Source organism: Parambassis ranga, chromosome 2, assembly GCF_900634625.1.
Source record: "Parambassis ranga chromosome 2, fParRan2.1, whole genome shotgun sequence".
Lineage (NCBI taxonomy): Eukaryota > Metazoa > Chordata > Actinopteri > Ambassidae > Parambassis > Parambassis ranga.
In genome coordinates this window covers 9,839,248-9,864,393 of record NC_041023.1, presented here as the reverse complement: position 1 = coordinate 9,864,393, position 25,146 = coordinate 9,839,248, and the positions used below count along the sequence as shown (strand labels likewise).

The 25,146-nt window shown below is 41.3% G+C and overlaps 4 protein-coding genes across 6 annotated transcripts; 2 read left to right on the top strand and 2 right to left on the bottom strand.

Annotated features, from left to right (window-relative positions):
• Positions 1-204: 204 nt before the first annotated feature.
• otud6b (OTU deubiquitinase 6B) lies at positions 205-3,689 on the bottom strand. Its single transcript, XM_028393685.1, has 8 exons — positions 3,418-3,689; positions 2,915-3,063; positions 2,602-2,700; positions 2,204-2,404; positions 1,887-2,007; positions 819-880; positions 634-740; positions 205-518 (listed from the first exon to the last, which is right to left on the bottom strand). Exons 1-8 carry the CDS (start codon positions 3,485-3,487, stop codon positions 434-436), a joined length of 894 nt encoding a protein of 297 aa, XP_028249486.1. The 5' UTR covers positions 3,488-3,689; the 3' UTR covers positions 205-433.
• A 406-nt stretch (positions 3,690-4,095) lies between these two features.
• On the top strand, positions 4,096-10,141 carry rab5aa (RAB5A, member RAS oncogene family, a). 3 transcript variants are annotated; one of them, XM_028393708.1, is made up of 6 exons: positions 4,096-4,279; positions 6,489-6,707; positions 6,926-7,077; positions 7,196-7,318; positions 7,437-7,530; positions 7,705-10,141. In XM_028393708.1, exons 2-6 carry the CDS (start codon positions 6,542-6,544, stop codon positions 7,818-7,820), a joined length of 651 nt encoding a protein of 216 aa, XP_028249509.1. In that variant the 5' UTR covers positions 4,096-4,279; positions 6,489-6,541; the 3' UTR covers positions 7,821-10,141. The 3 variants fall into 3 exon arrangements, with proteins under 3 accessions (XP_028249509.1, XP_028249501.1, XP_028249518.1); XM_028393700.1 differs by having other exon boundaries at positions 6,486-6,707; XM_028393717.1 differs by lacking the exon at positions 4,096-4,279 and adding an exon at positions 5,727-5,747 and having other exon boundaries at positions 6,486-6,707.
• Positions 10,142-10,512: 371 nt separating this feature from the next.
• On the top strand, positions 10,513-17,118 carry kat2b (K(lysine) acetyltransferase 2B). Its single transcript, XM_028400517.1, has 18 exons — positions 10,513-10,851; positions 11,611-11,737; positions 11,830-11,975; positions 12,075-12,161; positions 12,415-12,596; positions 12,689-12,880; positions 13,020-13,123; positions 13,247-13,372; positions 13,610-13,743; positions 13,884-14,092; positions 14,171-14,297; positions 14,396-14,506; positions 14,598-14,741; positions 14,834-14,948; positions 15,051-15,081; positions 15,180-15,243; positions 15,328-15,412; positions 15,705-17,118. The coding sequence occupies exons 1-18, from the start codon at positions 10,651-10,653 to the stop codon at positions 15,896-15,898; spliced, it is 2,379 nt and encodes a 792-aa protein (XP_028256318.1). The 5' UTR covers positions 10,513-10,650; the 3' UTR covers positions 15,899-17,118.
• Positions 17,119-17,265: 147 nt separating this feature from the next.
• On the bottom strand, positions 17,266-21,128 carry sgo1 (shugoshin 1). The gene is made up of 10 exons (XM_028399245.1): positions 20,989-21,128; positions 20,641-20,795; positions 20,329-20,537; positions 20,162-20,214; positions 20,009-20,073; positions 18,935-19,780; positions 18,713-18,826; positions 18,197-18,346; positions 17,788-17,977; positions 17,266-17,698 (listed from the first exon to the last, which is right to left on the bottom strand). The coding sequence occupies exons 2-10, from the start codon at positions 20,783-20,785 to the stop codon at positions 17,539-17,541; spliced, it is 1,932 nt and encodes a 643-aa protein (XP_028255046.1). The 5' UTR covers positions 20,786-20,795; positions 20,989-21,128; the 3' UTR covers positions 17,266-17,538.
• Between the last annotated feature and the right edge of the window lie 4,018 nt (positions 21,129-25,146).

The following is a 25,146-nucleotide window of genomic DNA, read 5'->3' as shown; positions in this document are numbered from 1 at the left end:
TTCATTCCAAGATCACTGCAAAGGTTCAACAACCACTCATAGACACTCCTGATAGTCAGCTGGGAGACAAGCTGTGTCTTCTCCTGCCCAAGTAAACATGACAGAAAAGTAAGTATTACATCCCTGTGTGCTAAAAATGGGCTTCAGAGGTACTCTTGGTGTCATCAAGACAAAATCAAGTTACTGACACATTAACTTCTTTTCTATTTTTCATTAGCGTGATGGGACTGTTTTTAGCTAACAGATTTCAGTCTTTCTGAATTTAATACAATAAGCAACCATTTAGCTAATTCTGAAAACAGTTACACTTGCTGTTCTGTTTAGCTTTATACATCAGAGAAAGGGTCACACTCCTAATTAAATAGTGTGTAAGGGTCCTTGTGTTAGGGGTTTAAACTCTGCATTACACACATTCGTCTGTCACAGCAGACTCTCAGCTCTCCTCCACATTGGCTGGGTCCTTTAGCCGCTCCACAGTATTGTAGTGCTCTCCTAGACCATAGGCATGACGCATGTAACTGTAAACAATAAGAATATATTCTATTATTGAAGAGGTCTGAGGAAAATCTATGCAAAGATAAATGTTACAAATGTTTGTGCACATTTAAATCTAACATATGGAAATCTTCTTACACAAGAGTGATGGGTTCACCGTCATATTCCTCCCCTATTTTTATAGTAGGAGAGTCAGCCTGGATCACCTCTATTGGCAAATGAAGAACTTGGGTCAAAGCTCGTAGCTGTGGAATTAAAAAATACATATGAAAAGTACAATTAAACACAATATGTTGACCAAATGACACAGTTTAAGGACTCACTTCCAGCTGCCCGCCCCATGCTGCTGTGTGCTCCACATCACTGCAGTATTTCTCAAACTCATCTGGAAACAATACACACAAATACTTACTTTCACTCCAACCTTTTCACTCTTACAATAATATACTTATACACTGCTCAAAAAATAAAGGGAACACTAAAATAACACCTCCTAGATCTCAATGAATGAAAATCTTCATTCATTACGTAGTGGTATATATTGAGAACAAAATAACATAAAAATAATCAATGTAAATCAAAATGATTAACCCATGGAGGTCTGGATTTGGAACCATACTCAAAATGAAAGTGGAAAATCACATTACAGGCTGATCCAACTTTAGTGGAAGTTCCCCAAGACAAGACAGAATGAGGCTCAGGTGTGTGTGGCTTCCACGTGCCTGTACGACCTCCCTACAATGCCTGGGCATGCTCCTGATGAGGCAGCGGATGTTCTCCTGAGGGATCTCCTCCCAGACCTGGATTAAAGCATCAGTCAACTCCTGGACAGTCTGTGGTGCAACATGGCGTTGGTGGGTGGAACGAGACATGAAGTTCCAGATGTGCTTGATTGGTTTTAGGTCTGGGGAACGGGCAGGGCAATCCATAGCATCAATGCCTTCATCATGCAGGAACTGCTGACACACTTCAGCCACATGAGGCCTAGCATTGTCATGCATCAGAAGGATGCCACAGCTCACATTGATGTGCCATCCTGGATGAGCTGCACTACCTGAGCAGCTTCTGTGAGTTGTAGACACCGCCTCATACTACCTCTAGGATTGAGAGCACTGACAAAAGTGACCAAAACATCAGCCAGAATAGATGAGAACAGAGAAATGGTCTGTGGTCAGCACCTGCAGAACCTCTCCTTTATAGGGGTTGTCTTGATAATTGCCTCTCATTTCCACCCATCTGTTCAATTTGCACAACAGCAGCTGAAATTGATCAACAATCAGTGTTGCTTCCTAACAGGACAGTGTAACTGACTTGGAGTTACACTGTGTTGTTTAAGTGTTCCCTTTATGTTTTCGAGCAGTGTATGTTTTTGTAAACAAAGATAGTCTTACCTGTTGTGTACATGTCACCAGTGCTGGGGTTGGTAAGGAATGGGAGGAAGTCATCAGCATGGCTTCTCATGTGCTCAGCAGTGCGCGTTCGCAGTTCCTTCACACTTATGACTAACTCGGGCTAAACAGAACAAAAGACAACAGAATAAATGTGGTCTCAGTGTATAAACTTGACAAGAGTATGCATGTATTTGACTGCAACAGCAGAAAGACCAAACAGTGCAGGTGCACAGGAGTTCCAACAGTACTCCTTTGCTTATCACATGTCTGATTAGATATTCAAACTGTGGTTATAACTCTCTGACAGCAATGTGTACCTTTGATCGCTGTGCCAGCTGGTCCTCGACGGCACGGTACATGCAGTGGCCATCAGAAGAGATCTCCTTGATTTGAAGATTTTCCTGGGCAAGTTTCTGATCCAGCTTCAAGCTCTCCTGATGTCTCAAGCCCTGCAGGTTCTGCACCTCGGCTTCTGCTATCCTGCTCTCCCTCTCCTTGTCTTGGGCAGCCTTCTTGTCCTGAAGTGGATCGTGATCATTTTAATAAACCTATCAGCACTTTAAGCCACAGTTGAAACAAAATTCAAGTGAAAGCAAACACAGTAATAGGATGAAATCACAATACAGATAAAAGGGGCTTCCCCACCTGCACACTAAGTAGATGTATGACAAAATATGTTTTACCAATAACATGTAACAACTAAACTACATCTCACCCTTCTCTTCTGGGCCTTGGTTACTCGTGGCTGTTTGACCTCTTCTTGTTCTCCACCTTCCACCTTCATGGTCTCCACTCCATTTATCATCTCATCCACCTTGTACCAAAAGAATAAAAGTGGCAAATGTTATATTGCTGAAGATAAAAACATAGACAGAGGTGAAAACACACAATAAAATGTTACTTTTAAAAACTGTACTAGAAACCCACTTGCTACAGTCAAGATGACTGAGCCTCTGGAGGGAACTTAGTACAACAAAGTGCTTAAATATTTGTTAAAAATGTACTTGATTGGTCTTTGATGATTTTACCTTTGTGTCAGTTGTAGAATTCAGCTGCCTGCACTCCTCCTCATGTTTCTGACTGAGGTCAGCTTCTAGCTTGGTAATCTCCTCTGTTAGCTGTTTCCTCCTCTTCTTGTCATTTTTGGGAACTGCATTTTTCATGCTCTGGATTTTTGCTGAAAATAAACAAATTCAGAACGGCTGACAAAACAATATTCATCTAGTGCTGGAAAGTTGAAGTTAAAGGGACAATATATAAATAATACCATCAGATATAATCATATCAAAGCGTCATAATGTTTGTTACTGATTAAAAACGAGTAAAATAAACATCTGATTTTGTTGTGTGTTATCTGTACTCTGTAATCATTGTCAGCTATTACAGAAAAATAAAGAGCATTTCAGACTGGCAAGCACGTCAGAATGTAAAATGACGTAACCAGGCTAGATTTTAAGATATACGAAAACACAGAAACGTCAGTGCTAGCTGCCACAAAGGTTAAAACAATGAAAACTGTTTAAGTAGCTACCCTGCAGGTCCTTCTTCTCCTTGCGGTGCTGCTTTGCCAGAAGCTCCTCGGGGGTCTCCACCTCCTCCATGACTGGATGCTGGTCTTTAGTTCCTTCAGTGACTCTTTGCGAACTACATGAATCTCGCAGCCGTGCGCGTTAGAGACCTACTGTTATAAAACACAGCACATAGCTGATAAAAGATTAAAAATATACACTCCACATTAAATAAAACGTGCCACCATGGCCTTTTCCGGAAGAGAAGAGAGGAGGAATCTTCTTCTTCGCCGGTTAAACTCTGAACGTGTGCTTCATCGCCACCTGTTGGCTTGTTGGGATGTTACAGTTTTTGCCTTACATAGATCTGCTAGTATAAAAAGTACTATTTGCATAAATATCCCTTGGCCTATGTGATAAGCAAGGCGGTGAGTTTATGTCCGTTGCCCTATAAACACAGGACCTGTATTTGGTAATATAACTTTTTTCAGATTTTGTGACTGCTGACATAAAAATGTACATTTTTATACTCTCTTAATAACTGGTTTCCAACCCAGGTCCTCCATGGGGACAAGAGATTGACTTTTCATATGGGTTGCTGCACTTAAATTGTGGTTGGTTTTGTTCATAGCTCATTTATTACAGTAATGAGATGTACTGTGGTGCGCAGGCGCGCTTTGTGACGTGGCATGGTGAGCGGAAGAGCTTGTTTGTGTTTTGGTTCTAAGGGGAAGTTGCGAGAAGAAAGAAAGGAGGAGACGTGACGGGATTGTTGAAATAATTTTCTTGGTTCCCCAACATCACCTCGCCACCACAGTTTCCCGGGGTCGTATCAGTATACTGCAACGGTGGTTTTTAAAGTTCACAACATCGCCTGGCTCTCAGGTAGGGTACTTGACATGAATCGACAGGTTGTGGTTTCCAGCTGGTAGAGTGACTAACGTTTGCTCAGTTGTCATCGGTGGCTTCATTGGCTAGCGTTGTCGCTAGCTAACTTCAGCTAATGTCGATGATGTTTGATGGCTAACTGAATGTGAACATACAGATCTGTTTTGACATCCAATTGAGACAGCTCTGCCTCTTATATGGCGATGTGCTGCCATTAGCAAGTGACTTATGACGTTTAGTATTCCAGTTTGACAGGCAGTGTCTTTGCGTAGCTACCAGCTAAATGGTTGAAATAGGTGGGTGGAATGCTAACAGTGCTACAAAGCTAATGTGAATGTTTTCTAATTGATGGGATGGCTACTCCTCTTTAAATAACAGCAACAAAACAGAATTTGAATTTTATAAGGCTGTAAATAGACAGCATATTTTGTGTCATGCTGCTCTGCGTTTTTACATCCTAGCCGAAGCTAAAGCCTATGTTACTAGCCAGGTTAGGAAGCTAAGGTTAGCTAACAGCATGTAAGCTAACTAACCAGCGAACAAAAACAATTTGGAAAATGGCGTCTCCCCTCTAATATCAAAACAAGGTGTATGTCCACTTCTGACATGAGCAAATGTGGTTATAGTCAGACAATGATATTAAAATCCACATATTTTGTTCGAATCGCAGTCATGTAGTGCGCGCAGTGTTTGTTGACAGTCCCGTGTTATGAGTCTGAGTAAATACAGCCACTGATCGCTGTATGTTATTCTTGCTATTATTCCTGCTCGTTTAAGTATTTCACCCGATCTAGCTTCCTCGATAATTATTATACTGATGTTTTGTGGCATTGGCGTCAAAACGTGCTTTTTATGTAAATTAGTTATAATATCCCCAATGTTGGTACTCTTTTAAACAGCCCTCCTCATATACAGTTTCACTTATTAATGACCTAACTGATTTATGACCTGACAGGTTGACACAACAGCACATGTAATAACAGCTGACTTTGCAGTCTTGTTTTGAACAAGTACATTCTTGCAGTATTCAATTGTCTAGCTGCTGATTACAAACACAAACAAAATGGCAAAATTAACAAGTGTACAGTGTCTGGATTAGATGGTATTATGTATACCTTGCAACATGTATTTACATCTTCATAAACCTCCTTAATGTTCACCACAAAAACATATTTCAACACCTCAAGAGAACAATGTCACTCATAAAGGTAACAAAGGTAGCCATGCATCTGATTTTGGGGGTGTGGTAAAAGTCAGGTCGGGAATAACTCCAAATAACTCCAAATCATGCTATGGACAAATTCTCCCTGTTGTACACAGACTCTGACTATCTCTTGACAACAGCTATTTGTTTTCAAATAAATTAGCAAGCGCTTCATTCCTAAACATTACTAAGCAATGCACTAATGCCTGGTATGCATCCATACAGCCACTCCTGCAGTTGGAACAGGACTGAAGGATGTTGGTAGGTGTTTCATCCACTCTTAAACAGTGTTGTCATGAATCATTGTTGTGGTGTGCATAAAGAAAATGGTGGCAGGATATTGCTACTTATAACTGTGGCAAAATCCCCTACTTCGCGTCACCAAGAAAAGCTTTCGTCAACAATGATGCATTTAGTTATAGATCTAAAAACAGCTTTGTCTGATGAAGCGATCATCAACAATAACAAAAACTGCAGAAAGTTATTTGAAATACTAAATTATACCATATAGAGAAGAGGTATATTCAGTTAAGACATGGTACTTGGTAGAAAATAATAGTGTAATTAATTAGTGTATTTGGCCTCTGTTTTGCCAAAAGATAAACAATGGCAGAAGGGCAAGAATTTGCTTTATGCCCATGAAATGATTCTCCGTAGTCTTTATTTTGCTTTTTAATGCTAGTTATGTAGTCTGCACTGAGGTGAGGTTACAAATGAAAACATTTGGCAGGGCAACAAGGAAGTAAACACCTTATGGATTCCCTCAACAAAAAGCCAACATTGTTGATCCTACAGCTTTCCCACTGTGGATGTGGCAAAACTGGAGTAACTCTTACTCAAGTTGTTTAAATTTAGTGTTTGCAAACATTGTATTGTTACTTACTGTAAGCTATATGTTTTATTATATTTTACCTATGTTTTGGCGCTGGTGGTAGAGTTTAGTATTATTTTTGATTCTATGATTGTTAGAAAAAATATTCCTTCTCTTGTTTCTTACAGCAGAAGCCTTAATAGTGAGGTACAGCACACCAGATACCAAGGGATCTGCCTAGGTCATGGCCAATCGAGGAGGAGCTACGAGACCCAATGGACCCAATGCGGGGAACAAGATCTGTCAGTTTAAGCTGGTGCTGTTGGGGGAATCAGCTGTTGGGAAGTCCAGCTTAGTGCTTCGCTTCGTCAAGGGCCAGTTCCATGAATTCCAGGAAAGCACAATAGGAGGTAAGTATCGCATTATTAGGCCTGGCTATTTCTTACAATATTCAGAGTATATAGTTAAATATGTAACTTAACACAATTCTGCCTTTATAAAAACAATACCTAATGATGTGAGAATGATTGCTACTTTGTACATGTTTGTTTACTCTAGAGAGCATTGATTTAGTGTGCTATTGATGCTGTTATGCTGATTCTCCATTTATCTCTTTCTATCTGTTCAGCGGCCTTTCTTACCCAGACAGTGTGTCTAGATGACACAACAGTGAAGTTTGAAATTTGGGACACTGCAGGTCAGGAGCGTTACCACAGTTTGGCACCCATGTATTACAGAGGAGCACAAGCTGCCATTGTGGTCTACGACATCACAAATGAGGCACGTTCAACGGTCACTTGACAGATTGTCCCAACAGCCTGATTATTTGTAGAACACATTAAAGCGTGAAATAGCACAGGATTATCCTAGTAGAACAATTTCTTCATTTTTTTTCCAGGAGTCCTTTGCACGGGCAAAGAACTGGGTGAAGGAACTACAAAGACAAGCCAGCCCTAATATAGTCATTGCTCTGTCAGGCAACAAAGCGGACCTTGCCAATAAGAGAGCTGTTGAGTTCCAGGTCAGACCAAACAATGTTTTGCAAATCTTGGTGGCACTGATTAGACCAGTGATTTCTACAGCCTCGGTTCCATTTTTAACATGATCTCTAACTGATATTGTTTACATTGTGTTAACAGGATGCCCAGTCCTATGCAGATGACAACAGCTTACTTTTTATGGAGACATCAGCCAAGACATCGATGAATGTGAATGAGATATTTATGGCTATTGGTGGGTAATTCTCAATACTTGCATTCAAAGAGTGGTTGTATTTAATCTTTAAAAGTATTTAACCTGATTAGCTGCGTGGTTATAGGTCAAGCTTTGGATTTTGAAGTTGGTTACAATTATAGCTTTGCTTCCTGTCCCTCTAGTTTAATTATATTTCTTTGTTTTTTCCTTTAGCAAAGAGATTGCCAAAAAGTGAGCCTCAGGCTGCAGGAGCCAGCAGTGGGCGGACCCGAGGAGTGGATCTGACAGAAGCTGCTCAGCCAGCTAAGGCTCCGTGCTGCAGTAACTAACATGAAGAACACCCTCATTCCAACCAACCTGTATAGCAGTAACTAATGCGGCCAATGCCCCAAAAATGCCACTGCAGTTACTAATGCAACGTGTCACCAGTTCTCTGAAACAAGAAGATGCTCCCTCCACCCTACTTTGGTTTCTTTTTGTTGTAGCGAAGTCAATGCCATCACTCAGATTCTTCTTCATGGCTCTGCCTCTTTCCCTCCATTATGGTTCTGCTGCTACCTGGTGAAGCCTCCTAACCACTTTGTCTTACTTTCTGCCATCCAGCTTGTAACATCTATCAATAATTATTTGATAGATCAGAGATAGCAGATACTAGTGACATTAGTAAACCTTGCCTTCCATCATCTTCCCTCCTTGGTGTATATGAGTTCCATTTACAGGAAGTGACCACTTCCCTTTTCTGGAATAGCTTAAGACTTTACTACTGCATTTCTAATACCAGTCAGTTTCTTTTCTTTTTTGATACTTTGTTTACTATTTTTTCCAAATTATTTTCAATGCACATAACTGTATATTTACATAGCCCAAAAAAGAAAAGGAGAAATCGTGTTGTACCTTTTGTCCACAGTAGCACAGAAAAAACGTTTGCTAGAGTAAAACATCTAGAAAGAGGAATGGTGAGGGAGGGAGGGGAACCCTAACCTCATGATCTCTCATTATTGGAATAGTTTATGTGGGCTGTAGTCACAAAGTCTCCCTCTCAGATGCCCTCTGCCTGTCCACTGCTATCCATGCCCTTTCCCCATCAAACCCAACGTAGCACTAGTTTACATTCTCCTATAATCCCCTGTAGGCTTCATTGTTGGGGCCATGCCTGCTTGTAGCTATCCCTAGTGGCATTGTGCAATGTTTCACAGTACTCAATCTGCGAGTCAAGTGTCTGCAAGGGCCAATGCAGAACAGGAAAAAAAAGTGCTCTACCTAGATTTCTCTACAAAGCGCAGAGTCCTCAGAGGACCTGTGCCACCACTCGCACTCCCGATGTGTGTCTGTTGATAAGCCTTGTATAAACCATCCCTTTGTGGTCAGGCTGAGGGCTTGATATGATTTTCTTTGCCATTGTGTCAATGTTGCTATACATGCCGCTGGGTTTGCCCTGGGTCAAAAAAAAAAGCTAAGGTGATGGTAGGTGATTGGGGAGGTGCAATATGTTAGGTTGTGTCATAATTCTATTGGAATCTTCTTTTTTTTTGGACATCTTTTCTTGTTTAGGAAGTGCTTTAGACACTGTTGTGTGTCGGTATGTTATAAAGTTGGCCTGGGCTGGCAGATCGCATACACACAGAATATGTGTATGTGTATACATTTGCACAACACACACCATTGACTTCTTCCCCCTAGCCTCGTCAGACCAAAACATCTTTGCACATTGTAACACAAACACACACACACACACTGTCTGTTACACTTCATCTGCATCAATGTTGAGCACACCCCTGTTTCTTACCATCCTATCCACTCCCAGTCTATACATTGTTACATACAGGGACACATATATACGTATATTTCTGGTCAATAATTCTTTTTTTTACAGGTCTGTCTTACTCATGCCTTGCACTAATGATGCTCATGAATATATCTTGTCATAATTTCAGCCAGTGTGACATAAATATAAATATATATATAAATAAATATAAATATATAAATAATATACTGTAAATAGGGTGTTGCAGTGTAGTCTTACCTTTTTTTGATTTACCAGTGACAGGACTAATGCTTGCTAGGGAGTTGTCTAGATAATCATAAAAAAATTGTACAGTTAGAGGAAAAAACAAACAGCTACAATCTGGATTTTAGATTTTGTTGCTGTTGCTTTTTCACACAAATGGTTAAATTATAATCAGTGGTGGTCTTTATAAATGTATGTAGTGTTATTAACAAAAAAACAAGATTGCATTTATTTCATCATCAGTCTTGTGTCGGTTTTCTGAAAAGAAAAAAACATTTTGGTTACTTTTATTAACATCTTTTCCTTTTTTTAATGCAGTACTCCTCCCAGTAAGTACTCCTCTGAACTGAAAGGCTTCAGACGAGTCAACAAGACATGAGCATCCATGTTTGCCCCGCTGCAAAATCTCAATAACATTGTGACAGTAATGTAGGAACAGTATAACAACTATCAGCGAGCGTACTGGCTATGCGTGAATTAATGACTTAACATATAATAGGGATGTAAATTGTATGTTTTGTTCTTTTGTTTTGCCGTGAACACCTAATTGCAGCCGAAAACATTTAAATGCAAGCATTTTACAGTACTGTTATGTAATGACCAAATAAATACTGAAATAAATTTGATCATTTATTATTGTAATCAGCCTGTGTGTGTATGCATGAAACTAGATGTCTAAGGACTTTTTGTACAAAGTAATTCTTTACACTAAGGCCCCTCAACTTAAATCAGCTTTTATTTTATCATCTTTGACCTTAAACTTAAAAAATGTTTGGGAGAATTTTTTTTGCTTTTATGGACTGAACATATGTTAAATGAGATTTTTTTTTAAAATCCTATAAATTATCTATAAAATATATTTATTGCATTATAAGACTGATCTGTGTGCTCAGATAAAAGGTCTGACGTTTATTTCTGTCACATTTGACCTTGAAATTTTCCTACTAATGGTTGCATTTTGTGACCTCTCTGTCGGAATTGGGAGCTGGCCTATCCTGTTTGAGTCCCCTAGCGGAGGAAAATGGGCCTACAGTGAGAAATTGAAAATAAGGATGAGCGCCATGTCTGATGATCCGCCGCTTGTGGAATAGAGAGGACGGCAGAGCGAATATTTTCCGGGCCGGCGGTCCTTTCGGATTTCCGTGCGAATCATGGCCGACAGCGCTGGGATTCAGCAAGGTTCGCCGGCCATCGGAGCCGCGGGCCTCGTTCCGGCCGCTCCCGGAGCCGGGGGGACGGAGGGCTCCGGCGCCGCTGGAGGATCCGCACGTATCGCCGTGAAGAAGGCGCAACTCCGCTCCTCACCGCGGCCGAAGAAACTGGAAAAACTCGGAGTGTATTCATCCTGCAAAGTATGCTACATTTGCAGATAGCAGACTTTTGAAAAGCGTTGTTGTGAGGGCTTACTCTTAATAAATGCTATTTCCTGGGCTTGCTTGCAATAGTTTTCAAAATGCAAGCGCAGCAAAGGAAGCCATTGCCGCACTTCAATGTTTTTTTTTCATTTTGCATGCACGAGCCAAAAACAGAGGAGGCGATACTAAAAATGTGACGAACACGGTGTTATTATTATGCAAACACTTTCAGGTATGAGCCTTCCAGCTGCAAGCAGCCCAGTGGTTTTACGACGTTACTATGTTTCTGTCAAGGTGGGGGTTGGTGAACGTAAACATTGGCTTGGCGCTGCTTCGTGGGAGTAGCTGGCTGTGCGCGCAGCGGCTCGCTGTCTGTCTGCGTGCGTTCGTGAGCGGTCTCATGCGTTCCACAGGAAATTTTACAGTGTTCCCGTGCCGTGTGTCAGAGCGGAGGTAAACAGAGAGGAGTTTATTGGCCTTATGCAGCGTATGATCCGCAGAGAGGGACGGGGTCTTTGTTTTGACAGGGTGACAGCTGCTGAGGGGGCGGAGTTTGTTGTTGTTTTAAAGCGCATGCTCAGTACAGCACCCCCACAGATGATGGCGACAAACCTGTCCTCCCTACAAACAAAGTCAGTCATAACAAATCTAAATGTATTAAAATAGCAAAAAGAAAATATTTTATCAAAACCTCTTAAGTTAATATACTTTTATTTGTTACTCGTGCTTTCACTAATATCAGCTCTTCTTTCATAGGCTGAGGGAGCCTGTAAGTGTAATGGCTGGAAAAGTCAGAACCCGCCTCCAACACCACCCCAAACTGACCAACAGTCCAACACAGTCAACCTGCAGGAGCCCTGCCGGAGCTGCTCTCACACACTGGGTACATCCGCACATCCGTGAAAGATGCTACACAACAAAATAATACCAAAAAGTGTAGAGGCTTAGAGGGATGTGTAAATCTACTTTTTTCAGGTGATCATGTGACCCATCTAGAAAATGTTTCAGAAGAGGAGATGAACAGACTTCTGGGTATTGTCCTGGATGTGGAGTATCTGTACACGTGCGTTCACAAGGAGGAGGATGCCGACACTAAACAAGTCTACTTTTCTCTCTTCAAAGTAATTTACTTATTTTTGCTATTAATATGTACAAACAGGATTTTCAGCGCACTGCACTTAAACCCAAGTGAACATGCTCATTATGTGTTTACCTTTCAGTTGCTGAGGAAATCCATCCTACAGATGGGAAAACCCATGTTAGAAGCACAGGAGAGTCCTCCTTTTGAAAAACCCAGCATCGAACAGGTGAGTTATTGTCAGCTGATATCAGTCCTCCAATTGTTGCTATGACAACCAAGATACACAGAAAATTTGGGACAAGTTAAAAACGGTATCATTACATTAGTTGTCCAGCAGAGCACATCCAGTATTGCACAATCAACATTCTGTTATTATTTTACAACCAAACATACAGTATCTGTCTTTGCTTCAGACAAAAACAACTCGCCATTCTAATTAATGTGTTTTGTAATTATTTTTTCTATGTGTTTCCCAAAAGGGGGTGAACAATTTTGTTCAGTACAAATTCAGTCACCTACCATCTAAGGAACGTCAAACCATCATGGAGCTAGCAAAGATGTTTCTCAACCAAATCAACTACTGGCAGCTGGAAACACCCTCACAGAGACGCCAACGGGTGCCCAATGATGACGTGGCTGGATACAAAGCTAATTACACCAGGTTGCTTTACTGAAGAGATCAAACCCGGCAACGTGCTTTTGACAGATCCACAGTGTTTGTTAAGATGCTTTCTGTGTTACGATTTGTTACAGGTGGCTCTGCTACTGCAACGTTCCCCAGTTCTGCGACAGTCTACCGCGGTACGAGACCACTCAGATCTTCGGCCGGACACTACTGCGTTCTGTGTTCACTGTGATGAGAAAACAGCTGCTGGAGCAGGCCAGACAGGAGAAGGACAAGCTTCCCCCTGAGAAACGCACCCTCATTCTCACACACTTTCCTAAGTAAGAACATACAAATTGTAACAGTGTGCCTACAGGAGAGACACACTCACAGACACACTACATTAGTATGCACATCCACAGTATCAAACCAGACTCTAGCCAGTTAGAGTGAAGCAGCTGTTGTGTTTTCTTTGTTCAGGTTTTTGTCTATGCTGGAGGAGGAGGTGTACAGTCACAGCTCTCCAATTTGGAGCCAAGACTTCTTGGCGGGAGCTGCAGGAGGACAGATTCCTATCCACACAGGTAGCACACAGCAAAGGACACAACCTCACAGACACACCTTTCAGCATGGTACCTGAATTTTAAACACATTTAGTCAATGTAAGAAATATAACTACATTCTTTGTCTTTCCTGTTGGTGTTTAGTTATCAGTGCTCCACCTGTGGCCCGATCACTGTACTACAGCACCAGTCCAGTGTCAGTGGATCCATCCACCGGCGGCAGTGTCAGTCCTGCCAGAAAAACAGCTTCTGCTCTCGAGTCAAACCCAGGTATTACAAACAAGCTTGTAATGACTCAGAAGGTAACGATGCCAAGCGATTGTGTAACATCTCTGACAACAAACAGTGAACACCCAGCTCAAGTTAGCCACTATAATCTAAATCCGTCCCACTCCACTCACTGTGTATATGTCTGCCAGCCTCAAAGCTGTACCCTCAAACAGATTATACAGCTGATGTTAATGTGTAAAAGTGATGATGTCCTCTGTGTCCATACATTCTTAATAGCTGGAGAAAAGCGTAAAACTTCTGAGCCCCTTCACCATGAGGAGAACAAGAGACCCAGGGTGGTGGGCGACATCCCCATGGACCTCATCAATGAAGTCATGGCAACCATTGCTGATCCTGCCACTATTCCAGAGGTAACTGCTCATTCTTTATGCAGTTTTTTTAATAACCTATCCATAAAAACACTAACATTTAACAAAAAACATGACATGTACTGAAAAAATCAATTCTAAACCAGGTGACCGTCATTATTATTAACTTTCTTTCTGCACAGACCAGTCTGCTTTCGGCCCATTCTGCACGTGACGAAGCCGCCCGCCTAGAGGAGCGCAGAGGGGTGATTGAATTTCACGTCATTGGGAACTCTCTAAACCAGAAGCCCAATAAAAGAATCTTAATGTGGCTCGTCGGCCTTCAGAATGTGTTCTCCCACCAGCTTCCACGCATGCCCAAAGAGTACATCACACGGCTGGTCTTTGATCCGTGAGTGGAACATACATTTTTCATCACTTCTCATGTCCAGAAATCTATCAAAGATTAATATGTATGTTTTATTATCAGGAAGCACAAGACGCTGTCACTGATCAAGGACGGCCGTGTGATTGGAGGGATCTGCTTCCGAATGTTTCCATCGCAAGGCTTTACAGAGATTGTCTTTTGTGCCGTCACCTCGAACGAGCAGGTCAAGGTGAGGGCCAGCATGCTTTGTCTCAACTAAACAGCTGTTCAATCATATGTGGAAGGCCAGTTTTAACTCTTGCCTGTTCTATGGCTGTGTGCTTACAGGGTTATGGAACCCATTTAATGAATCACCTGAAGGAATATCACATAAAGCATGAAATCCTTAACTTCCTCACTTATGCTGATGAGTATGCCATCGGTTACTTCAAAAAACAGGTACCATGTTTTCTCTGTAACATTAGAACGAGTTAACTCTTTACTCAGGGAATGACATCTCCGAAACAATAAAACTCTTCCTCCCATTCAGGGTTTCTCAAAAGACATCAAGATTCCCAAAGCCAAGTATGTGGGCTACATCAAGGATTATGAGGGAGCCACACTCATGGGCTGTGAACTCAACCCCAGCATCCCCTACACAGAGTTCTCTGTCATCATAAAGAAGCAAAAGGAGGTATGTGGGTGATTTTTTTAATTTAAATCTTGACATGCTTCTCTCTATAATTGCACTCACTGTCACTACCCATTTTCATCCAACTCCCTCAGATCATTAAGAAGCTGATAGAGAGGAAGCAGGCTCAAATTAGAAAAGTCTATCCAGGGCTGTCCTGTTTTAAGGATGGAGTCCGGCAGATTCCCATTGAGAGCATTCCTGGAATACGTATGTTACTATAACTGCACAGCATACATAATGATTCTCTCATCTTTTCATGAAGGATTTTAGTGATATATGAGTTTAATTTTAGTTTCATTTTACTATCAGGTGAAACTGGATGGAAGCCTGTAGGAAAGGGGTAAGTGTGACCCTGTTGGGAACAATGTGCGGTTTCACTGTATCACTTCAGACAGAAACATAAAAAAATTATTTGTCTCACCATTATGTTTTCTTTAGGAAGGAACTGAAGGACCCAGATCAACTGTACAGCACTCTGAAAACCATTCTCCAACATGTGAAGGTAAGGGAGAGTCACATATACACACACACACAGACTATATGTTGACACACTTCTTTCTTATGTGACTCGTCTGTGAATCTTTAGAGCCATCAGAATGCCTGGCCTTTCATGGAGCCTGTAAAGAAAACAGAGGCTCCTGGGTACTACCAAGTCATTCGCTTCCCCATGGGTAAGTACAGGGTGTTCATGATTACAGCTCTCTGAAGGGGAGGACGGAATGGCTCAGATCATCCCTTCTGGGTAAAGGAGTTTTCTCAAAAGCTGGCCCTGGGGTGTGGGTTAATGCACAACAGACCAAACAAAGCACTTCTTTGGGTCCCTTCCTATTATCACACCACATTGTTCTGTGATTATTCTGTCCTGCCCATATTGACAGTGTTTGTTTAATTACTCTCACTGCCAGACAGGGAACAAGGGTTCTGCAGTTCTGTAGCTTTAATGTTTACATTTTCCTTTCACAGACCTCAAGACAATGAGCGAGCGTCTGAAGAGCAGGTACTACACAACCCGCAAGCTGTTCATGGCTGACATGCAGCGCATCTTCACCAACTGTCGAGAATACAACCCCCCAGAGAGCGAGTACTACAAGTGTGCCAACTTACTGGAAAAGTTCTTCTACACCAAGATCAAAGAAGCAGGCCTCATTGAGAAGTAGAGAAGAGGCACAAGTTTCTCCTGATCTTAAAAAGAATTAGGCAGCCCCCTATGAATGCTAAAGGTATAGATAATGCAGAAGGCAAGCAAAGATTAGGACTACTGATGGTGGAAGGTTTCATATCGTAATGTAAATGGTGAAACGGGTCTTATGTTTGATGCACGCTGGCCTAGATCCTGAAGCAGTGGCTTTAGACTGATAGTTACACTGAAAGGTTGGCCACAGAGGCCCCTTTGAAGAACTGTATGACAGTTTCTGATTTCAAACAAGAGAAGCACTGTGTCGCTGTATGTCATCACGTATCCCAGAGGCCTAGAGAAAGAAAGGACCGCAGAAGGTGTGATGGAGTTACATACATATTAAACAGGGCAGAAAGTTTCCGTTATCATTTGTGTTAGATGCTGGAAGGCATCACAGAACAGCTGATTGGAGAATCGCCGCCTGTCGCACTCCTTTGTTCTCATACTGCCTTTTTAGTGTCTGCCTCCTCCTCTCAGTTGACTCAGGTAAAGAATGAAAAAATAACCACATCTGCAGCATTACAAAAAAAGTGTTACCTGTGAGGAAAGTGACAGCGTTTCCCTGTCTATTAGAATTCTATTCTTGTGAGCATTTATGGCGTCAAAGAGGTCAAAGTTTGTCTGTGATGAGTTCATCCTGCCAAAAGATGAAGACAAACTTTAAATTTGTAGAGTTTAATTATTTTGAGGCACTTATACCCATTGTATATTTCAAATGTGTATATATCATATATTTTCTTTCTCAGAATTTTTTTTCCACCAAGCCACATAGGGCAGTTTGACTATCAAAAATGCACTTTTATTTTTCCAAGTATTAGTTAACATGAGAGCTTCTTTTCTCCATTTGTTTTACATATAAATTACACTGTTGACTAAGGACTAATTTAATTATCTAGAGTTTATTCTTATTTATGTGCTGTAATTTAGAAGAATTATTATGCTTAAGACAAGGTCTTAATTTATTATTTCTTATTTTTGTCCCAGATGGAGATTGATAACTTTATACTTTGGAGATAAATGAAAAGATTGTGCAATACTAAGTAGTTTTGCTGTTTTGTAAGAAAAAAAAGGTGTTTGTACTTTTCAAACTTTAGGAAAAAAATACCTTTTGTAATATGTCTGGAAAAATTATCTCATGCTCTTTGTACAATTGGGTTTTAATGACATAGATTTAGCCTATTTTATAGACTGAATAAAACCGGTGAGGCTAATTTTGTGTCCGCCTCCTCAATGCAATGACTGTATTTCACTATAATTACAAGCATACATAGATCAGAAGAGAAAAGGAGGAACAGTTTATTCTCATATTATAGAAGCAAACATGTAATTAATGATAAAATTCAGGCTTTATTAGATTAAGATGTGTACTCAGTCAGGGTGTCAATTAAAACACACAAATGTAACAAGTTGACAAATAATCAGTCATCACTACATTTACCTAGACAGAAAGAGACAAAAGTAAAATAAGCACGAAACAAACTTGTGTAAAAGAATTTAAACAATCACAGCTGCGTCTCAACCTCCAGTGACAAATTAACCCTTGTCACACTCCATGAAATCTTTCAAAGGTGACAATGCCTACAACACCGAGTTCAGACAGGACAAATAAGGTGGCCGTCTTCAGCGACATCCAACAAAAGACTCATTGTATTTCTCAAATGGCTGCTGGCCTCTCATAGAATTCCTTGATTGCTTCACAGACCTCCTACCTGACTTCTGCTTGAAAATCGGGGAGCGGAGGAACTGCAAGTCTGTGTGTTTGTCACCACGCCGAAGTTTCCTGTTGAGGAGTGAAAAATAAATGTTGAACTATTAAAAAGAACAAAGCATCAAAGAACAGCAAAGAACAGCATCAGTGTGCGAACTTACGCATTGAGTGAGGGCTCCTTGTAATCAACCACCATGGTGCAGCGCCGCTTGCGAGCAGGAACAGGGGTGGAGCATCGGGCATCAGAGGGGCGTGAGCCACCGGAGGAGAATTTGCGAAACGCTGCAGGGGACAGATTGGTCACATCACACAGACTCAAGCCCCGCCCTGCTCTCCTTACACCAAGCCCACCTGTAGACATGTGAAGATGTGATCCATAAGAAAAAAAAACAGAAACCAGAGTTGTGTGTATTCACCAGTGAACAGCTACAACACAGTGCAATAACCTCAAAACAAAGAAAAGGGAGAATGTGACGTGGCCATTGGCAACAGAACTTATCAAACATGACATTTTCACAGTGAGTTTTAATTGTGACATGCATTCCTGAGAAAAATCAAATGATGACTTACGTTTCTTTGATTTGAGCATCTGTGGTGTTTTGTGCAGTAAAATTGGTGAAGTTTCACAGGAGGCATTTCCAAAATTTGACACAACGTTGTCTATTCTCATCATCTCAGTTTCAACCAGAGGGCTAACAGGAAGCAAAGGGTCCATCTCCACTTTGTGGAAGAAAAACAAAAACATTCATCACCATCTTTAATTCAATCCAATAAGCAAACATTATTCAACAAGCTGAATGTTTTTTTTCCTCAAGACTGTTGTCTGGTGAGGAGAGAAAAATAATTTACTAACATGACTAAAGTCCTTAAAATGTATATCCCATCAGAATAAGTGCATTTGTCCTGTGTTATGTGATAGTTAATGACATGTAGTGTCATACTAGGTTGAGCTTCAAGATGCTACAATTTGATTACTATTATATCAAACTAATTGATTAAACATGTGGTTTTAATACACTTTGAGCTACATCCTGTGCATGAAATTTGCTCTGTAAAAAAATATTACGGTAAGAGTCATTAACTTACTTTGAAGATCTCCATTTTCCAACACTGCAGGGTTTGGGCTGTTAGAGAAGCTTGAACAAGGTGAGTGAGGGTTTTGTACAGCCTTTTCAGACTCAGACTCTTCATCTTTGAAGACTTCAGAACAACAACAACAAAAAACAAACAAGGACACACCTGGTTTAATGCAAAGGATTAAAACAACAAAAAGAACAACAGATTCAACAGATGAGTGTAGGTGCTCACCAGAGATCTTCTGTTTTGGAGGAATGTTTTCTTTCTCTCCGATTACTTTAGAGGGCCGGCCTCGACGTGTGATAGTGACCTTAGTCTCCTTAGGAGATGTAAGTCTCCTTTTGGGCTTTTGAGGGACATATAGGCTGTCTTCCGATTCAGATGATGGCAATGATGAGCAAGAATTCTCGTGTTTGGAATCCTCAGCTACAGCTTCAGTTTGAGCCTGCTCTTTCTGCAGGGACGCTTTATTAATAGGAGATGCTGGCTGATTGTTCTCTGCCTTGGCCCTGAATGGTGTGACATGGACGACCTCTTCATTGTCAAAGTCAAATGTATCATTAAATCCCAGTGACGTGTTGAGCTTATTGCTCTGTGCCGAAGGTGCTGTTTTGGCTCGTGTAGCTGACCGGTCCCGACTCTTAGAGCGGGCTCTGGGTTTGGAATTCTCCCATGGTTTCTTTAATGGGGCACGCTCTGGTTTGCGACCTCTCTCAGGCTTCCGTGACGGTGGTTCTGGTTTGGCAGAATGCTGCTGCTTGTCCTTTTTTTTGCTAGGCTGCTGCTGGCTTTTTTTGGTTGGAACAGGTTCGGGAGTTGAGTGCTGCAACTCCTCAGTGTCAATAGGCTCTGCCATCTCTGGTTCTGCTCCTTGTTGCATTTGCTTTGGATCTCTGTTGTTACTATGTATAGGACTTGGTAAAGCACCACAACCAGCATCTCCCTCACTCTGTCCTTGCACATGCTCAGACCGACTTCTGGTTCTATCTGCATGCCGACGTCGCACGCCCACTGTAGGTGGCAGGTTAATCTGCTTGTCGCATTGAAGCTCTACATTCTTTTTGGATTGCTGGGAATCTATGACAAAAAATGTACAAAACAAATACATTGGAAAATTAGAATACATTATAGCTCAGCAAAATAAAACTATATTTCTACTGTTAACTGGGGTTTTGTACTTTTATATTTTTATTATACAGCTTTTATTATATTTTTGAAAATGCAAAAAGCTCTGTACATACAGCCCATACCAAATTTTGACCTGGAATATTATCAGTATATTTTTGTTAGTTAGTATATTTATACCTTCACTGACGGGTGACGCTTCACACAAAACGTGTTCGTCAAGTTTCTGGCTCACCCGCTTTCCTCTGTTAATTGAAGGGCAACAAATGTTAATAGTCAGCATGAAAGGATGGAACACATATTATGAGCTAAGATTTCTACTTTAAAATTCACCTAGACGAATCCACATGATGATGAGGTTCAACAACGATGCCTGTAGGTTTGGTCTAGGCCGGTGAAGAAAGAAAATAAATATATTTCCTTGCAGTGACGTCCGGTTATTAAAAAATGACTTGTATAATTAACTGCACAAGAACAACAAACACATCTTGAGACTGTACCTGTGAAGCATTTGCTACCAGAACTTCCTGCTCTTTCAGCTTTTTCTTCAGCAGGAGCAGGTGAAGGAACAGCGCCTGTTGCTCCTTTTTTAGGTGCAGGATCACTGAATTGGCGTGTTTCACCTTCTCCTTTTCAGCTTGCACCGCCAAAGCCAAAGACTTGTTATTTAACTGGAGACCATTAAGGATGGTGTGTGAGGAGTTAGTCCCTATAAGAAAAAATCAAGCGGTATGACACATTATTAGGTGTAATTGTGTCGGGTATGCTTCCGAGTTTAAATAAAACGCTAACAGACTCAGATATGTTCTTACCACTGCTTTTGTTTATCATTTTTCCTCTTCCCCTGCTGGGAGCTGAAGCTCTAGCCAGTCGTTTATTCCTCTTCTCCTTCATCCTCTCCTTAATGTCCTCCAGACTCTCCTTGAATGTCTTTTTCTGTGCCCGTTCTTTCGCCATAGCTCAGGATCTACAATTATTTGAAAGCGTGGTTAATTATTTAAGTGAGCAACTGCAAAAAAATGACGCTACATCAGAGGAAAACCAAGCGTAAGAGCTAGCAAGCTACCTAGCTAGTTAGCACGCTAGGAGACGTTACCAATGTAGCGTGTTATTTTTACGTAACAGTAGTCTGCTGTATTTGACGTACACATTAAACCTACCTGAATCTGTATATCACGCAGCGTGCTGGGTTTTTGTGTTATTGATAAAATACGTCTGTGTATTGAACTACGCAGCAAAACAATCCATTCTGTTGCGTCGTATCCTCCGAGAGTTGACGTTCGAATTCAGAGCCGCGGCTGCTGATTGGTAAAAATGTGAGAAAACGTCACTTCCTCCAACTTAACATAAACATTTCGCTAGATGGCGCTGATGTATTACAAGATATAAACACATTTCTTCTCAGAGGACATGTAAGTTTTTAGTATTCAGCGCTTGTCTGCATATTCTGATCCTGTGAGACAAAACAGTAGACCACCACACAACACTACAATTATCTAATTATAATTCTTGGCTGTTCCAGTCCATTTTCACCATTTTCCTGTCTGTCTATTGGATACAAACAAAAGCAAAGTGGAAGACATGCACCAGTGGGAAATAAAGCCATAGTAAAGTTCCTTAAAAATGTAAATTAGATGAAGACTCATCAAGGGTCAGGCTCATTCAGTAGTCCAGAATGAGTATTTATAATTGACTGCTGGAGATAAGAGCTCCAGCAGCAAGTGCTTTGCAGCATGTGGATGGAACTGATAATTGTGTTAATCTCAAAACCTCCTGACAGGCAGTGTTTGAGCTATATCCTTTGAGGTTTTTTTTCTGAAACTCTTGTGGCTACATAGTAGCACAGAAAGCTAGTCAATTATTAAGTAAATGCATTATAAATTGAGTCATAAGTTAGCCTACTTCACTGTCCAGACTCCTATTTTTTGACATTAGGCCTATATAAACACACACATATGCCTTCATGCATATACTCAACTGTCTTTTCATAAGTACCATTACCACCCTTCTCAGGTTCTGTTCAATAAATGTTCCATAAATATTGGAGTACTTAGTAGTGCATACCTAGTCATGATCTCATCTACTTTCCCAAATCAAAGTCAAACAGGGCATGCCTCACTTGGCAGGGCCCAGGGAAGAAACTCACACCTGGCTGCAGCTAATAACATTCAGTTGGACCTTCTGTCAGTGAGGATCCAAGAAAGCGTCTATGCCAACCAAATGAATGGCATATTGAGGCTAAAGAAGGGGTTTTGGTAAAGCTCGGGTGTCGTCAGTGTCACCCATTGAAAACAAATGACTTCAGCAGGCTGCCTCAGCTGTGAAACAGGCATGGCTCTCAGAGTAAAGCATACGAGCTTTCCTTGATTTAGCTGACTTTTCTCACAAATGTTTGGCACTTCTGCAGGATTATTTCCACAGTGAGGATATGTAGCAGTTAATCTTTATTACCAACAAAACTTTATTACCTTAACTGCAGCTAAAATAAGTTGTTTTTTGTGCGACAATCATGCCATTTTAGTGTGGGTTAAAGGCGGTGAGTAAGCGCTCTGTTACAAAGTGAGCCATACAGACCTGTAATGACTCACTGTTGTAATAATAACATGACTTCTATTTACTTAAAAGGTGTATTCCCTCTGGGATTAATACAGTATCTAAAATAAAAAAAAAAAAATAAAAAAAATTCTTGCTAAAAGCAAGCAAATGTTACAGCTGTTCCTTCACAGCAGGGTAATACTGAGTGGTGCTTTGTGTGTGTGTTTTTGTGAGTGTGCCTGTGTTAAAAGAACAAAAAAAAAAGACAGAAAAGGAGAGTGCGAAACATAAAAAGTCAGACAGAAAGACAGCCAGAGGGACTCCACAGGTTTTTAGCTCAGCTTGCTTTAATGGACAAATCCATCACACAGTCATTTCATGCCACCCCTTACTATCCACATGTCAGCTGCCTTGAAAGAAACTTATTATCACAGGTACAGGGAAAGGAAAGGAGGGACTGATTAAAATAAAAATAGAGTGATTATTGTGGCAGCCCAAGAAATTAAGGTGTAATAAAGACGAGTAGAAACATCAACACACTTTGCCTTTTTTAGTAGAAGACAGATACAGGTCTGTTTACCTACTGATGTGATGCAGCGATATCATTATTAAGAGATCATAAATGAATCTCCGTCCACTCAGATCTGTAGCTCACACATCCCTGTCCAGACAGTCTGACTGGCCAATGAAACGATCATCTACTTTTCTACCAGATGAAAAGTATTAACTTTAATCTGTGTGCTCGCCTCTGCTGGTGCCAAAAATACACAACCCCACTTTTTAATATGGAAAATGTGCAGATTGTGCCATACTCGCAGTTTATGGTAATGAAATCATAACACAGCCTGTGTAATCAACCCCGAAGACCAAACTCTGAAACAAAAACAGCTGAGGAAACCTGCGTAGAACCCAATCTGAAGAGTGGGCGGCCATGTGCAATCTTATCATGTTTTAATTTGCACGACAAGAATGAGAACATCCAATCACATCATCACATCATCTACAGTAAATGTCAGGGGTAACATCCCAGAAAGGACCTTCTGTTTTGGTTGACAACATAAAGTTGCAGGTGCAGTAGTGTAGCAGTGATGTCACATGATGCATATTTTCTTAATTCAATTATGATAGTTGTGTTTCAGAGGATGCAAAGCCAGTGTCTGCTAACAAACACAACAGAAGGAACAGTACCAGCGCGTTACTTTAAATCCAGATGACAGCAGCACCGAGCCTCGCTCACACAATCAGTTCTCTGTGGGATGCAGCCTGGCCATTATGCCTTACAGCCTGCTCTTCAACACCCTGCTGCGCCATTTACTTCACAGCCAACATCCCCTACGTTTCTGATCTGCTGCTTCGTGCCCATACTGCTGCATTGCCTCCACAGGACTGGAAAGCCTCACAGGGACTTAACAAATCCTGTCTGCCGCTGCAAGAGGAACAAATGCTACTCAGGCAAGAAGTGTTGTTGACGGCCTTGGCTGAACTTTCAACCTTTGCTCCCTGGATGGGCATGGAAGCGTGTAGACTCAGACAGATGGTGCTTGGCGGCAGCTCCCCTCTGCCCACTCACATTTGTCTGCATGCCCACTAGAGCTGGAGAACTCTGCTCCCACAGGTCTTGTAATGAAGAATTGCCCCTTACCTGGTCAAAAACAGTTTTGAGCAGATTATTTAACCTCCATAAATATCCACGATTACTACAATCACCAAAACTAGAACAGCCATCACTAACCTGAGGAGGTGGCCTACGACACCACTTATCAGCCAGTTACAGCAGATAGCTCACCACACACTCACACCTCGACTCACGCAACAATCAGCATTGCCGGTGACTTCCACCAAAGCTAAAGCAGCCTTTAACTCAGCTCAACTCCAGGTGCCTTCATTTTTACACTCAGACACACAATAATCTGCATCACTGAGAATCTAGACAAAAACAACCAAAGCCAGCAGGTCAAAATTGGATATCTGAGTGTTCAGTGAGCAATAGTGTAGCTTCATGTAGTGTTTGTTCATAGTAAAAAGCCAAAAATACACAACAAGCCTAGTGGCTATGTTGACAGTGCATATCTCCACTCATTAAATCTCTTTAAATCTGCACTTTTTAAAGGCAGAATTTTCAGAGAACGTCTTGCAGGCGCATTCTGTTTTATTTCCACTCGTTTCATAAAATCCTTTTGTGCATCCATCAGTTTAGTTGGCTGCAGTCAATACTATATTTACTGCCCATGACCCCCTTTGTTTTATGATTTTAAAGTGCAACGAGCTGACGTGCAACGAGCTGACGTCCAAAAAGCTGCGTCCTCATGCCAAGAGTTTATTATAGTCTTATTTTTTGCGAACAGCAAGCAAAGCTGCCCTGACATGGCACAGTCCTGCTTTAAGTTGGACCGTCTCTCCAGGTAGAACAGAATGAAAAATTCCCTGGATGCCAAGTCAAGGCTTCTGTATTGCTGACATATGTTTATGAGTGCATGCGAGCATGCCTGACGTGGACTGTGGAGACAGAAAGCTGCTGGGGTGGAGGGGGTAGCCGTGAGTGTGTTGTTAGATAACCAAAGAAAGGTGACAAAAGGTGAAGGAGATGAGGCAGTGACGGCTGTCAAGTGAATGGGCCAGGGAGTTAAATTGGCCTGAATTCCAACTGCCAGTGCAGAGCTGAGCATCCCACACACAGATGTTCACAATCTTCACCCCAGACATTTAATTATTATTATAATAATAGTGGCTGCTGTGACTTTTGATTGATTGGAGAATAATTCTCTGAATTGGTGGAGTTATGT